Raw genomic sequence first — 17,006 nt, forward strand, 5'->3', positions numbered from 1 at the left:
TTGGGGACCTGGATTAGGGCCTGCATTCTGGATTTTGGTGTCCACACTATCAGATAGACTCCTAAAAATGTATCTGGGTTACTAATTTTGACAAGTGGGCCTTGCACCATTGACTTTGTTACTTTCCACTAGAGTGTATAAAATCTCTTGCACATACCTGATTGTTCCATTCAGCTTGACTTCCACACCCCTAATACTCATCTGGCAGCTATCCAGTGACATTGATGGGTAACCTGTGCTATCTTGTGACATGGTAAAGACTGCTGTAATAAATACTCCTGAAATGGACACTGTAGCTCTTCCACTGTCTTTGCTGCACAGACAAAAACAAACTCAGTTGAAAAATCTACTTACAGGGAACATCCAAGAATCTAATGGAACAAAGTGACTCTGTTTCTTTCACTGAGGAGGAAATGACATTGTTTTGCCCCTCTCTATTGATTAAAGTAGATTGTAGAAGTAGTTCCTGTAAAGAATCAGGTTCCACACACTAATCTTGAAAGTGTGAATGTTGGAATGATGTTGGATTTGTCAAGGTTGCCTAATGTCATAATTTCACAGAGACTGTCCGTCTGATCCATGCCAAATGGTGACTCTGCCATGATCTTTGTGAGCTGTAATAATACTGTCACAAAAGAGCCATGGAACTGCAATAGAAAGAGCTACTTAGGTTCGAGAGTGAATGTGATTATGACTTTCTCATAGAATGCAGTAAATTTCCCTTAGTCTGGGGTCCAAAGTGGTGTCATCCTACACACTAGGGAATTGAAAGTTGAGCAACAAAAATGGACTGGAAGGACTGGCCTAGGAGGAACGAGTACAGGATCTGAAAATATATATATCAGAAAAATGATGACCATGCTAAATGTCTATATTAAGTATTTGTTATTATTTATATATTTATATATTATTTATACAATGCAATATGTATGCATGGCACTTTATAGACAAGTAAAAATGAAATGACAATCCTTGCCCTTACAATCTAAATATTTCAAGAATGTAAATAGCATGGCGGGAGAACTTACTCAGCATGTCACAGCTAAATACAACATGGAACAGATTATTTAGCATAAATACATAACACATTTCAAAGCTCACCTTAAGTGATCACTCTCGTTACAGTGTGTATGGTAACACCCATTGTTTCATATTCTCTATGTATATAAATCTCCCCACTGTATTTTCCACTGAATGCATCGATGAAGTGAGCTGTAGCTCACGAAAGCTTATGCTCAAATAAATTTGTTAGTCTCTAAGGTGCCACAAGTACTCCTTTTCTTTATTCAAGGGGAAGTGGCCCGTTAACACCCCTCCAGTTACAGGGAGGAAACGAAGCTGGGGGGAAGGGAGGTTGATCAGTGGGTTACAGATCGTAATAAGCCATAAATCCAGTGTCTCTGTTCAGACCATGATTTTCAGTGTCTAGCAAAGTTATCAATTTAAGCTCCCAGGCTTATCTTTTGAAAGTGTTGTGCAGGTTTCCTTTGAGGACAAGGACTGATAGGTAAGCTATAGAGTGATCGCTCTGTAAAAAGTGTTCGCCCACTGTGTTACTTAGTCAACAATAATGTAGACAGTCCTGGGGGCCTCTCCAGAGAAGCCCAGGAGTGGGAGGGTGTAAAGATAGCTTAAAGCCACCATAGTCTGCACTTCCCCTAGGCTGTGAATTCCATGCTGTGCCTCTCGGGGCATGTCTACACTGGAGCTGGAGGTGTAATTTGGGTAGACGTACGCTAAAATAGCCATGTAGTCGCAGCTGCTTGTGTGGCAGGACAGGCTAGCCATCCTCAGTACATACCTAGGGTCTCAGATGGAATTGTACTCGGGGCTGCTATCCCATCCCACCTTCCGAGCAGCTGCTGCTACACACCTATTTTTAGCACACTGGTTTGATCAGGGTTAGTGCGGGTATGTCTACTCAAACTGGAAATTACACCTCCAGCTCCAGTGTAGCTGTACCCTTGGAGGCGTAGCATAGAAGCTCACTTACTGTAACTGCACTTTAATTACAGTGCCCTGATTATTATAGAGTGTGACACACTGTACAATAAACTTCCTAAACACTGAGTTAGCTAGCGGGCTGGACAATGCCAGCACACTAATAGATCTTTGATCTTTTACTTGCCACTGACGCATCATTAGCGGTGGGATCTCTATTAACATCACAGTGTTACTTGGACAGGAATGTCTTACAATGGAGAGCTCTGTTAGACTGAATGGTGTATGCTAACAAATTGATGATGTTAACTGATAAAAAGTACCTGGACTTAGATAACTAAAATTTGTATTTTCCATTTTAATTTTTCTTCCACTAGAAAATACTTGGGATGCACAGTTCTATACTTACAACAACCAGGTCCTGATGCTCCAGTTCATGCTGAAGGTTGCGTAAGCACGTTGAGTTGATAGTTTAATCCCAATCCCAGGTATGAGGGATACGGAAGCATCTGGAAATTCAATGGTGTTAATTCTTACCCTATAAAATCAGAAATAAGGATATTAGTTTGCATTTCAAAAGCAAACGAGAATCTGAATCAAAGTTTAAACTTGATTCAGGGCCAAACTCTGCTTCTGAGAGAGAGAAATTCTCAGAAGCAAGACCGAGCCTTACCCCATGGCAGAAATGTCCCGCTCCAGCACTGAAGTGAACTCTACCCCTCTTTCTATTCCAAATAAGATGAATGCCATGAATGTCCCAGTCACTGGAGGTTTTTAATAACAGGTCAAACAAACATGTCCGGGATGGTCTAGGTTTACTTGGCCCTGCCTCGCTACGGAGGGCTGGACTGGGTGACCACTTGAGGTTCCTTCCAGCCCTACATTTCTATGATTCTATGAATGTGTCTCATCTCTCAGAATCAAGATTCTGGTGTAAATATTTGAAATTATTAATATCAAATTCACTTTATGTGACGATTCTTGCAACATCTATTCACAAATTGCTGTGCTGGGAGAACATCCCTGCCAGACAGCTTATTCACTTGACTAGTCCTGGGAAGCAAACACAAAGATCATCGTTGAAGTGTATTCATTTAAAATGTTTGAATTAATGTTCACTGATAACATTTGCAATATTCACCCAGCTCCATCTATTACTAATCTCTAGCGATATCTTGTAGTTTTTCTGGAGATTGTATGGGCCAAATTTTCAAGGGGTGATGTCCCATTTGCATTTGCCAGTGTGTTTTCACATACAGTTAGCTCAAGTGTGCATGCAAATTAGGTAAATGTTTATGTGAGCAACCAGCTGGATGTCTGTCTAACCTTTGTGCATCCATGTCTGTGATTTGTGCATGCATTTAAGGTAAACTGAGCAATCAAAGGCAGACTAACAGTTACATACATAGATTTGCTTGAGTCCTTCTGCCCTCCCCTTTGAAAGTTTGATCCTGTACATTTTTAATTTTGTGCTTTTCATTACTCCAAATCTATAATTTCTGTATCATTTGTGTTCAGTGTTTGAGACTCAGTTTGCCTTCTGCATTTGAGATCTTTGAACCTGGTCAGTGACATACCTGCTGGCTCTTAGACTCATACTTCAGGTACAGCATGACCTATTCGTCTGAAAATATGGACATTTCCTGCAAGGATTCCTACCAATAAGTAGAATATAATGTTTACCTTTTTCTTTCTTTCCTATAACTGTCAAACTGATTTGCAGTACCTATATCTTAGGTGTCAATCAGCTATCAGGACCCTTACCCAAGTCATGCTGGTAGCACGATAATTTACTCACAGCTATATTCTGAATCAGTAGCAAGTACCCCAGAGTAATCCAAAGTGCATTATGGACACTGGTAGTCTTGAAGGATTTGCCTCCAGCCTCAAATCATAAATGTGTGCATTGCCCTTTAAATTATAATCAGTGTATGACATGGTGTTATCTCCATGACAACACATAAGCACAGTACCCTAGATAGAATGCAGTGTGCTGACACTACATTGCAAAGAGCTATTTCATGCTATTGTTTTAAAATACCCTTTCCTAGTTTGCTTACCCTGAAATTGTGTAGTCCACATCACCAACTCCAGATTTCTCCCGGCCACTCCAATCTGGGAAGCTTTCTTCTTTCATTCTTTGCTTCAGGATCTCCAGCCCAATCTTCTTGCCTGCAAGGGTACAGAGACCTCTTCAGTTCCCTAATATAATTGGAAAGTTTACACAATGTAGTTCAAGTTTAGGGAATTTCTACTGCTGCCCCCTTCCCTCCATATCTGGGAGCTGCTCTTTCACTTGCCCTGCCATATCTGTGGACTCTTCTTCTCCCTCCCACCATGCCATTCCCTCCTTACATTTAATCTTTAAACCTTCCTTTTCTCTATAGCGGCGAGCAACTCATTCTCAGGGTGTTCTTATACTTTGCACTAAGGGCTCAATATAATAAGGTAACTATTGGAAGTATCAGACTTACCATAGTCCAGCCCTTTCTGTGTGATCCTGACTTTGATCCCAGAGTTAGCATCAAGCTGCTGGATGAGCAAACATAACACGAGGAAAAAATACCAAAACTTCAGCATCTTTTCCTGTTTTCACAGCGACCTGTTGACAATATTTATAATTAAACAATGCAGATTCATGCAAAAAAGCCTCATGCCTTACTAATGGCCTGAGGAACAATTGCTCCCCCACTGTGGATTGGATATGAGTGGGCAGTGAGGATCTGGGGACTCAGCCAGTGACTTTTCAGCATGTAGAAGAGCTTTGCTGATGCTGTTCTGCTGAGCCTACAAAGGCGCGTAAACAGGCCAGGATCCATGGGCTCTGTATTCCTGCAGATATTAACCTTCTGTGAGACACGGTGGCTCTGCTACTTTTTCCCCCATCTGGTCTATTCTGCCACCAGCCCCACCCTCAGGAGCGATGATGTGGCAGAGCAGCAACTACCAAGAGATGCAGATCTGTCCTCCCCTTGGGCACCTTGTAACATCAACAGTGGAGGATGTGGAGCCACAGCCTGTACATAGATCATCACTGAAATGCAGTGGCGGGTGGCAGCAGCACACAGCTCACTGAACTATAGAGTGGAGAAGACATTTTGGATGAGCAAACCTGGGCAAATTCTTCTTCTTAAAGAAAGTGCCATCAGGTCTGTTTCCAGTGCATGGGGTGGTCTAGGCAATGAAGAGTCTGTGCAAGGTGACTCGGCACCCCCGTATCATGGCATAGAGGTCTGTAGCGGCTCTGCACAGCTCACCACTGTTGTGGTGAATGAGTGCAGCCAACCATGTTCTTTGGGCTTCTGTGACTAGAATATTGGAAGTGGAATACATTTATGGCAAGGCTGAATGGCAGGAAAGCTTAGAGAGCAAGATCTAGTAAATTGTGGAGTGGAGTGGTGGAAGCCTGGTCACTGTGGGCTTTTAAAATTAGATTGGACAAAGCACTAGAAAGTGTATGGAAGAAGGGAACAATCCCACAAGGAATTGGACCGTATGAGCTAATACAGAGGTTTTCTAATTGTGATCTGTGGTCCACTGCATGCAGGGCTGGCTGGTCACATCATGCTGGTTCTCCTTTCTCCCAGTGGCTATATTGCATTACTAGCAGCTAACCATATACATTAAACGCTTGCCTAGTTTTACTTTGCCATGTAAGCAATTCCTGTAGTGACCACAGGGGATGGTATGCAGAGGCAGTTGTGAATGGGAGGGGAGGCAGGCTGCACGATGATCTTTGTGTGATGATGGCAGTCCACACCGGAAAAAAAAAGTTTGTGAATCCCTGATATAATGGGTCTTTCCTATTTCTAACTCAATGGTTCTCAAACTTTTTGTGCTGGCAACCCCTTTCACACAGCAAGCCTCGGAGTGTGAACCCCCTTATAAAATGAAAACACATTTTTTTATATTTAACACAATTTTAAAGTGGTATTTGTATTTTAATATCACTTTTCACAGCAGACTTACTAGCTAGCTGGGAGGTATGTACTCGTGACCCCCACGTAATAACCTCGTGCCCCCCAGTTTGAGAACCCCGCTAACTCCTATGGATCCTTTGATTCCTGGACTCATTTCACTCATAATCAGGGTTTAAACAGTCCAAAACATAAAATTACTACGTAGAATTAGTCTAAATTGTGTGGAAAGGGGAGTGTTCAGTCTTTAACCTGCTCCACAGAACAATTTTGTACTTTTAGGAAAATTTGTCACATTTTCTTTAGCTGAACAAACATGGGTGAGTAAAACAAAGTATCATTCCAAGTAAAGGAACAAAAAACCAAACAAAAACCTCTCCCTGCCCCAAGATTCTTAAGAATATAAAGAACACACTTGTCATTTCTTTCCATTTTAAAATGTACCTATCCCTATAGCCATATGGACTTTTATAGTAATTTAAAATCAAAAACTTAAAGACATGCCTTACCATAGCTCAACTCTGCCAACAAAATAACGCTGCAGAATAAGACCCATCACACTCAACTGAAGAAACCATTCCTCTGCTCACCTCTTCCTCAGAAGCCAAAGAGAAGAGCCCTGCAGTGTGCTCTGGAGATCAGCAAGATCAGGATGTGACAGAACAAATGGGATACTGAATTCCAGAGTTGAGGACTCTATACAGAAAATCCCCTGCAGCCAGGCCCATCTCTTTTAAAGCAGGGAGTTTGGTGCTTAGTTCAAAGACCTTTACTGATTGCAGCAGCTGTGATGGTCTCTCATGTAACCAGTTCCCAAACCATTTAGGAGTTTATGGTCAAAACTAACACCTTAAACTCCACTCCGAAACAGAGCTGGGTAAAAATCCCAAGATTTCAAAAAAAAATTCTGTTCCACATTGGGGGGAAAAACCCAAGCCTTTCAACCTTTTACATTAAAAAAAAGATACTGAAAGCAACCCATCCCAAAATAGCTTGGTGATTTGGGTACTCACGTGGGATGTAGGAGACCTGGGTTCATATGCTGCCAAAGTGGGAGCTCTCTCAATCCCTCCTCTTGGGGCTGTTCCACTTTGTATAAATGTCAATTGGCAGGGATCTGAAGCTGGGTTTTTCTTATCCTAGGGGAGTGCCTTGACCTCCAGGCTATATAGTCTTTCTCTCGTTATCAAGGGGGCTCGGATAATTGCTTCTAGTTGCTTCCCCCAACTAACCAACATTACCTGTCCTATCAGCACTGAAACTCAGCCAGATAGTGCTCTAATAACCCCCAATCTCTATGGGATATTGGGCAAATTGCTTCAATACACCAGATGGGTTAGCAGATTAAAAAAAAGAGAATTATAAGATCTGGGTGTTTTTTTCCTGACTAACATATACTTTAACTTAAAGTAGCTATATAATATGCAAGTTACATGTTGACTCCAGTGCGTCTCACACATAATTACTCTGATACTTGTATCTCCAGTAACTGAGTATGATGAACAAAACAGCTCCCTCATTTACATAAACCACTCCTGTAATTCTTTTTCTTTCTCTGAGGTACAGTTTTCAAACACCTTCAGTTCCTTAAAAGGAAGAGAAAAAGCTTCTTTGTTTCCATCTATGTAGATTTCCAAGTTTTACAAGTCACTGTATTGACCAGCCTGCAGATATCTCAGCCTAGGCGCTCCTGTTTGATGTTTTATGGCTCCTTTGTGGACTAATTCCCTAAAAAGTTTAGATAAACCTTCCAGTAAAGGTTTCAGAGTAACAGCCGTGTTAGTCTGTATTCGCAAAAAGAAAAGCAGTACTTGTGGCACCTTAGAGACTAACCAATTTATTTGAGCATAAGCTCCATTTAAACAAGCTTGTGCACAAACAAAGACAGACTGAACCTCCAAGGCAGCTTTACCATTGTCTTCTACAAGTATTACAGTAAAACACAGACTAACAAGTAGCCAAATACTTGTTAATATATTACAATACTAACAACCTTTAAAGCTGCCTCTACAGAAAACTCCTTGTAGTCTATCAGCCAAACTCTTCATTTTCAGCCCATGCTGTGATCAGAAGACTTCTAGACTGAAAAACTTTCTTCTGTTATGAACCACCAAAGAGAGCTCTCCTGCCTGTACCCCAAATTCAGACAAGGAATCACTGTGCATAAAAACAAGACACAAAACATTTACCTGGCCTGTACCCCAGCACAGCACCTAAGCTTTACACCACTACAGTGTCGGGCTGTAGTACACAGCCTGGCTATGTTTTTTCTAGTTCTGCTCTTTCTCCAATTGGTCTTTACTGGGGAGTGTCAGTGTGTATGTTCTTTGCTGCTCAGTCAACAGGAAAATGACAATGTTAGATTAATATAGATGCAACAGCTAGAAGAATTAACCCTTCGTGTACACTGAAATTCAACCCGAAGAAATGCCCATTAATACCTCTAGGGAAAAATAACTCCAAACCTATATTTACAACGTGAGAGAGACACTAGCAGGAGTAGCCCAAGAGATCTATGGATGTTAGTCAACTGCAGAACAGATATGAGTTTGCAATATGATAAGACATAAAAAAAGGTCAGTATCATTATTCCTACCCCCAGCTCTAGTAGCAATACCCACGGAGAGGGCCTGAGGGGAGAAAAACTCCATGAGGAGATGCGCTTCTGTCAAGGTCCCCCAAAATCATTCCATGTGGGGGCCTGTGTTTGATCACCCCATTTTATGAGCAGCAGTTCTGCCCAAGGAAACATGTGGAGTCTCAAAATTCCAATGGATCCATTAAAGGCAAGGGTCATCTTCCTCAATATCATCCTCCTGTTCCCATGTTTACACACACTGCCCTCCACATGCTGGCAGGACTCCCCAGTGGACTGCAGCTGCCCTGGGGCATCCTTCCAGTAATCAATATTGCTAACTCTCACGCTATATGATGCTTTCCCTTGAAGCCAGTGTGTTTACATGGGCACCGGAGGATGATAATGAGGAAGAAGTGTGTATATACAGCATCCCCTTGAGTGCTGGGAGAAGTGAAGCAGTCTCTTCCCATTCTGGGTTATAGTCAGGGGACTAAAACAAAGTATCTGTACGCCTGAAGTGTGGAGTCCTGGCTGACTGCTCTGATGTGGAGCTGCATGCCCAACGAGGAGTCAGGCCATTGCCCCCACCCAGGTCAACACGGGTCCAGGGTGGGAGAATACATCTCCCAGACTGCATTCCTAACACACCCCTCACTGAAAGGTGCCCCACTTTTGGGACCCAGCCCTCTCTCTCCACCAGAGGCAGCTCTGTGGAGGTTACTATCATTCTAGTGTTTACACATCCATTTACAGTGTTATGACTCAATATTCACAATGGAAAAAGATACAAACTCAGGGATTGTTTTAATTAAAGCGCAGAATTTCAGATGATGGCAAAATGCAGCCCAAATGGTGGATCCTTACTAAAATCCTGAGCAATAATGTTTCTTTTCAGCCCTATGATTTGCTGCTGTTCCCAGTGTGGAAGCAGTTATATGGATCGGCAGGTGAAAAGTGGAGGTGGTCGTGAGATGCACTCTAATGGAAGAATGTACCAGGCCCTGGTTTCTCAAATGCAGCAGGCAGTCTAAGACAGACTGTATGGAAGAACGGAGGGAGAGATGCCCCGCACAGACACCCAGAGGGAAAACCTTGTCCACTTGGCCAGGTAAGTCAGTCTGGTTGAGGGCTTCCTACTTCCCAGGAGGACCTGCTGGACCTCCTCCGAACAGGTCTGTTCCTCCAGGTTCAGCCACGCAGCATCCACACTGAGAGGTGGAGGGACGAGAGGTTGAGGAGTAAGAGCCGACTGTAGTCCTGTGACAGCAGGTCTGGTCAGTTGGGCAGGGGGCAGGGAGGGGCCACTGACAGGTTCATGAGTGTGCTGAACCATGCTAGCAAGGCCACGCTGGGGTGATCATGATAACTTGTGCCCTGTCTCTCTTGATCTTTGTCAGGACCTTGCTGATGAGTGGAATCAGAGGGAACGCATACATCAGGCTCCCCAACCATGACAGGAGGAAGGCATTGGAGAGGGAGCCCTTGCCCAGATCTTGCCGAGAACAAAACCAATGACATTTCCTGTTTTGCCTTCTGGTGAACAGGTCCACAAGGGGAGTTCCCCACCTCTGGAAGTTCATGTAGGCTACCTCCAGATGGAGCGACCACTCATGATAAGAGGAGAAGGCCCTGCTGAGGTGATCTGCGAGTGTGTTCTTGATGCCAGGGTAGTGACAAGCCTCCAGGTGGATCTCGTGGTTGGTGCAGAAGTTCCAGAGACAGAATACCTGTTGGCAGAGAGCCGACGAGTGCGCTCCCCCTTGCCTGTTGATGTAGAACATAGAAGCTGTGTTGTCCGTTGGGACTCTCACCACCTTGCCCCACAAGTGGGGTAGCAAGACCCCGCATGCCAAGTGGACCACCCTGAGTTCTTTGACCTTTATGTAGAGCGTCTTCTCCTGTGGGGACCACATACCCTGGGTCTGGAGATCTCCGAGGTGCGCACCCCAGACGACGTCTGAAGCATCGAACCAACTCGATGGAGTGAGGGGGGTTGTTGAACAGAACTCCCTCTAGGACCTTCTTGCGATCGGTCCACCATTGCAGTGAGGTAAGTATCATTGGGGGGATAGTAACGATCTTTTCCAGGTGATCCCTGGACTGGGAATAGGCCGCCGTCAGCCATTGCTGCAGGGGCCACATCCGGAGCCTGGCATGGTGGACAACGTATGTACAAGTTGCCATGTGGCCCAGCAGATGCAGGCAGACCCTGGCTGTAATTGGGGAACGTGGACACCTCTGCGATAAGATCTGTCAGTGCCCGAAACCTTTCTAGTGGCAGGAATGCTCTTGTGCAGGTCGAGTCAAGCACCATCCGCATGAATTCTACCCTTTGCACTGGAACTAACGTGGACTTTTTGTCATTCACCAGTAGGCCCAGAGAGCAGCATGTGGCTCGTAGCACCATGACGTCCTTTTAGACCTGAGACCTGGAGCTGCCTTTGACCAGCCAGTCATCGAGGTATGGGTAGAGCTGGATACCCCGGCGCCTAGGGTAAGCCACCACCACCATCAACATGCACTTGGTAAACACCCTCGGTGCCGTCACCAGGCCAAACATAAATTGGTAGTGGCTGGATCCAACCACGAATTGGAGAAAACGTCTGTGTCCTTGGAAGATCGCTATGTGGAAGTATGCGTCCTTTAGGTCAAGGGCAGCATACCAATCTCCCGGATCCAGGGAGGGGATGATAGAGGCCAAGGAGACCAAAACAATGCTAGCCGAAGCAGCAGATATTTCAGCACTATCACTGGTGGCAAGAAGGAACTGAGGGTGGGGAAGCTGGCAGCGCCCCTTATACTGTGCCATGCGGGTGCTACTCCAGAGGGCGCCAGAGCCAGTCCCCTATGGATACTGCTGAGGGAAAAACTTCCAGCACCGGTGCATGTGGCGAGCACACACACCTAATATGGAATGGACATGAGCAAGCACTCGAAGAAGAACATGCCCATGCCCAGAAATGACATTTCAGTTGCTTATAAATTCATTATTTGTAAAGCTCCCCCCTTGCCACGCCAAACTTAAAGGAGCAGAAACTCTGCAAGGACAACTATATCCATGCCAAGTTTCCAACTTCCTGAGTGAAATCCTGACCTCACTGAAATCAATTGAGTTTGCCATTAACTTCTATGGGGGCGGGATTTCACTACTGCACTTTTGCATTAACCCTGGTCAAAAGAGGGATGATTAGAATTTTATTTTTACAATAGAAGAAATGAGAGTCAATGAGTCATGTTGTCTTTTGTGACCATCTGAACTAGCAACACCTTCTTTTGTCAATTCAAACCTGCTCAGGAGAGAGGCTAATAGACAGGATTTGCCAATTACACCAGACAGTAATTATTCCATACTGATCAACCAGTTTCAACGGATGACCTCTTGTGACATTTGGGTTCAGCACCATGTTAAAGGACTTGAAATCCTCTATTTACATCCATTTCTTCTGGCTGGAGAGAGTGCGGGTTTTGATGCAAGTGTAATGATGGTAGTGGAATCATATTTATGAGGGAGGATGGCCTGAGATTAAAGTTTGCTCCCGTTTACAAAGGCTCAGGGGGAGGTCTATAAAGCCCTATACAGACAATTCTGTTCCCTCTCTCAGAGGTCAGGAGCAGAGGTTGGCAGGGAAAGGTGTGCCTGAGGGATTGATGGCTCTGAGTCATTTTAGTGTGGACAAAGCTTTGGAGCTGCACAAAGCAATTTAACTTTTCCATCATGGATTAACTGGTTTCTTTGTACGGAGGTTTACCTGTTAAATGATACCTAATGTTGCGTGGTGTGTATGCTTGCACCTTGTATTGTGCTGATCCCCTCCCCTGGCTTTTGGTAATATTCACTCTGTTTGGCTGTAGTTTGACCAAGCACTCTTCCAATATTGCAGAATCAGCGCTATATTCCTTATCGCCATTACCTGGGCTGCTTAAAAACACTGCCCACGATGTCATGATACTGCAAAGCAAAGCACAAACTTGACTGAAATAAGCATCAGGGCTATTAGCCAGAGAAGGACATTCAACTAAAACAAACAATTCCCCCCTCCCACCTTTGAACTCCTCTTTTCCTGCCTCTTCTTTTCCAGCCACCCCTTTTTCTGGAGAAAAATACAATAAAATGTAGACACCAAGAAGGACTCTTGCCTCTCAGGGTCAGGAACTTTTAAGCTGCTGCTCTGGACTAAACTGAAGTGTAACAACCAGACATAGGGATGAACCAATTCAGATAAAATAAAATTGAAAATGAACTTTTGTCCAAAATTCAAACAACTTGTTGAGGTTTGAAAATTATCTGTTATGGATTTGTAATGATTATTTTTCATTTTCATCTCGGTGGCATCTCACTTCAAAAAGGCTGAAGTAGCAGAGGTAAACTTGCTCCCATGAGCTTTCCAGCCCAATTTTGCAGATGTACTTTGGGACAGATATCTCAACTAAGGCCCTGATCCCACAATGAGGTGCATCCACACAAAGAGCCATTGACTTCAACAGGGATTCCACTCATATGGAGCTCATTACAGGATCAGGATCTAAATATTTTGACATTTACCCACCATTGCTATACTTTTTATATACTTGTGAGTGGCCCAGGTTTGCTGCACCCCTCATGCTCTTTCCCTTGCTGCAACACTGTAAAGGCTGTTTTCTTTTTATAAATAGAAAGTCAGCTTGACCAGTCTCCTAGGGAAAACAACCCATTCCTGCTGTTAGCCCCAGGCAGCAGACAGCTTCCTGCAGGTGAAATTGTTCAAAGGGAAATAAATCAAGGGATTTTTTTAGAAGGGAATTTTATTCTATTGAATGTTTTCAAACATCCACCCCATTGACTTCAGTGGGAGCTGTGATTCAGCCTGGGGTAAATAAGAACATTGTCAGAACACAAACAGTTATGACAAACAGCAAGTTCTTCATCAGTGAATTCCTTCATCAGTGAATTATCTTCCTCACAGCCTGACTGAGGCTATGTCTACACTTAAATAGCTACAGCTGCACCGCTATAGGACTTCTGTGTAGACGCTCACTACAGCGATGGGAGGGGTTCTCCCATTGCTGTAGTTAAGCCACCTCCCCAAGAGGTGGTGGCTAGGTCAATGGAAGAATTCTTCTGTCGACCTAGCGCTGTCTGCACTGGGGGTTAGGTCAGCTTACCTACGTCGCTCAGGGGGGTGGATTTTTCACACCCTTGAGCAATGTACCTAAGTCAACCTAACTTCATAGTGTTGGCTTAAAGCAAAACCAACTCTGACAGGCCCTAATCCCCACAAGCAATCCCCTTGTTTTGCCCCACCATCCAAACTGATGCTGGTGTTTGTAGTCTAATTTTGCATTACTGTTGTCTCTGATTTTGCAAACGCTTATGCACGTATTTTAAGCATTTGATTTGTCTCACGGATTTCAATGGGAGTACTCATGTGAGTCAAGTTAAATGTGTGTTAGTGTTTGCATGAGTGGCAGCTTACACTGTAAACTCTTTGGTGCAGGGACTGTGTCTCTCTGTATTTGTACAGCACCTAGCACAATGGAGCCCCGATTAAGGTCTTTGGGTGCTACTGCCACACAAATAAACTAACAATTTATAGTTGAATGCATGGGGGAGGGGGGGATTGTTTTTAAAACTTTTCAATCTTTAGAAACAAGACTGGAAAGGAAGTACTCACTCAATTTCTCAGCTCTCAGGGTCTGTATTAGAACCCTACTAATCCAGCTCACTGATTGCTGACCTATCCTGAGAAGGGAAGTAGTTCTGGTGATGTTAGGGTTTGAGCTCAGATAATTCAGGAAGGGAGGCATTTAACTCAGAGTAAAAACTGATGTTTTGTTTGGGATATCCCGGACCCTGTGATATAGTGATTAAGCTCCTGTAAGTGCCCTGGGCAATCTAATTGATTTAGAAAGTATAGTTAAAAGCCACTCTGCATACTTTTTAATTAGCTTTCAAGGCTAGATCCCAGGAGGCTGCTCCCATCCTTGAGGAGCCCTTGTTCCCAAGCACACTACAGTCTACCTTGCCCACTCAGGAGAAATTGCCAATACAACTGAAAACAAAAAGTGTTGTTCACCAGGGTGCCCACAACTATCCTTGATTTGCTACTGGTGATGTGGTAAGGAGAAGGAGCCCATGTTTCCCACCTATGCAAACTTCTCTTCTCAAGGATGCTTGAGTTATTTATGAAAGAGTTATGGTGGACCCATGGCTGTAATAGACCTGTAAGAGCCCAGATATGACCCTTGAAAGGCTTAGGCCTCTTTCTTCTCCCTCAGGTAAAATAAACATTCAATCTCTGGGATGAAATCACCAGTTTCTATGATCACTCTCTGTTTGCTCTTTCTTCCTGTGCCCAGTTTGGGGTCAAAGGAAAACAGTCTCTCCACTTGCCTGGCTTATTCTCGAGATAAATGCAAATCAGTTTGGGCTGGAGCCATAGCAGAAACTGAAAACCAGCTCAATGTCTGTACCAAAGGGTAGTGCTAAAGGGTCACATATCCTTAGCCAATGACGAATGGCCTCCCCAGTTGGGAAGAAGACTACTGTGTCTGGAAGGAGTCTATATAGAGGAAGTGGGTTTAGATCACATTTTATTGAATCTCTTATTTAACTAGCTAAAGACCTGATCCAAAGTCCATTGAATTTGATGGAAAGCCACTGGCTTCTATAATCTTTGGATCAGGTCCTTCAAAAGTACAGGGGTTAAGCATTAATGAAATTCTCAGTTGACACTAAATTGGGAAGAGTTGTAAACAGCAGTGAACACAGAGAAATTATTCAGAATGACCCAGAGAGAGATTAGAAACATGGGGAGGGTAGGAGAGAGATGGGCTTGTGATTCAGGTAGTGAGGTGAGAGGCAGGAGCTTATGGTTCTATTCCTGACTTGGCCATAGCTTTCCTTAGTCTCTCCGTGCCTCAGTTTCCCATCTACACAACAGGGATGATAGCACTCAGATGACTACTGTGATCTGGGAAGTGCTCACACATTATGGTGATGGGGCCCTGTGATGGTTTAAAAATCTCACACTGGAGAGCAAGGAGTTAAGGAACAAACTCTGGGCCCAGGCAGTCGCACCCAGGCACACCTGCACAAGCCAGGCAGGGCTTTAAACGGGGAAGCAGAGCAGCAGCTCAGAGGCAGGCAGTGGAAGGGAGTAGACAGCTGCTCTGAAGGGAAAGTACTGCTCAGGAGCTCACTGCCTAGGGCAGTGGTGGGCAACCTGCAGCCCCTCAGGGTAATCTGCTGGCAGGCCGCCAGACAGTTTGTTTACATTTGCATGGCCTCCCACAGCCCCCAGTAGCCACGGTTCACCATTCCCAGCCAATGGGAGCCGTGGAAAGGTGTTGGGTGGTAATGGCCACACAAGGAGTTGGGCGTAGCTGTCCACCACTGGGCCCTCGACTAGAGCCTGGGGGAGAGGGTGTGCCTGGGCTCCCCTACTCACTCCTAGAAGATAATACAACAACATGAGCCTTCACCGCCTGTGAGAGGTCAGCAGGAAAAGACTGTCTGTTCAAGGACCCAGCCCTGTGCTGAAAGGGAGGACTGGAAATCCTTGCGACAGGGGCGCTGAAGGACAAGATTGTGCTTCAACAGGGAGATCATAGAATATCAGGGTTGGAAGGGACCTCAAGAGGTCATCTAGTCCAACCGCCTGCTCAAAGCAGGACCAATCCCCAATTTTTGCCCAAGATCCCTAAATGGCCCCCTCAAGGATTGAACTCACAACCCTGGGTTTAGCAGGCCAATGCTCAAACCACTGAGCTATCCCTCCCCTATCCTGCCACCTCCCTGTCTGACCACTAGGCAGCACTGTTGGCAGTTGTGCACCTTCTACAGGCCCCTATAAGCACCTAGGTAGATTCAACTTGGAGAAGTGTAAGCGAACCTATCTGGGAGATAAAAATTGAAAACACTGACCTTCCATCAGTGTGACTGACCTTCCATGAGAGTGAAACACCTCGAAAACAACAGTGCTGACAGAAGTGACAATCCAACACTGGAAAAGACATGCAATATGGTAGTAAAAAAGGCCAGTATAATTTTGGGCTAGATACAGAGAGACTTCACATTATTTAGCAAGTAGGTAATCGATACGGCTCTGAGGTGACTGCACCTGTAATATTGTTTTCTGGGCAACTCATTGCTAGAAAGAACAACAAAAATGAGCATGGTACAAAAATACATCAGGAGTACTCCACTGTCCCAAAACGCCACCAAGAAGAGCCATGAGAGGATTCTGTCCCGCCTTCTAATCAAACTCCAAGGATCCCCTTTTCATCACAAAGAACCCTGAAGATTTCAGCCCTCGCAGCAAGAAGAAGAGTTTCCAATTTTAAGCACTTTGATGGGCCCCACTTCACATTCAACAGAACAGATGAATTCAACAGGAAGCAGAATAAGAAGTTTATACTAGTCCTCTAGACTAGCGGTTCTCAAATTTTAGCAACCTGAGGACCCCCATTTTGATTTAAAATTTTTCACATCCTCCAAGCCCTCTGCTCAGCTCCAGACCCCGCCCCCACTCCCACTCCCACTCCACCCCTATCTCCACGGCCCCACCCCACCTCTTCCTGCCCCATCACTG

At 44.6% G+C, this 17,006-nt stretch overlaps 1 protein-coding gene across 1 annotated transcript in view; it reads right to left on the minus strand.

The window, feature by feature from the left end:
• Positions 1-17,006, minus strand: part of BPIFC (BPI fold containing family C) — a 79,226-nt gene that overhangs the window by 22,543 nt on the left and 39,677 nt on the right. The window contains exons 13-17 of the mRNA XM_074941293.1: positions 16,340-16,418; positions 4,416-4,543; positions 4,002-4,113; positions 2,351-2,479; positions 158-313 (exon numbers count right to left, since the gene is read on the minus strand). Coding sequence (XP_074797394.1) covers positions 158-313; positions 2,351-2,479; positions 4,002-4,113; positions 4,416-4,521 — 503 coding nt within the window. The 5' untranslated portion in view covers positions 4,522-4,543; positions 16,340-16,418. The remainder of the gene's footprint in view (positions 1-157; positions 314-2,350; positions 2,480-4,001; positions 4,114-4,415; positions 4,544-16,339; positions 16,419-17,006) is intronic.

Source organism: Natator depressus, chromosome 1, assembly GCF_965152275.1.
Source record: "Natator depressus isolate rNatDep1 chromosome 1, rNatDep2.hap1, whole genome shotgun sequence".
Classification (NCBI taxonomy): Eukaryota; Metazoa; Chordata; order Testudines; family Cheloniidae; genus Natator; species Natator depressus.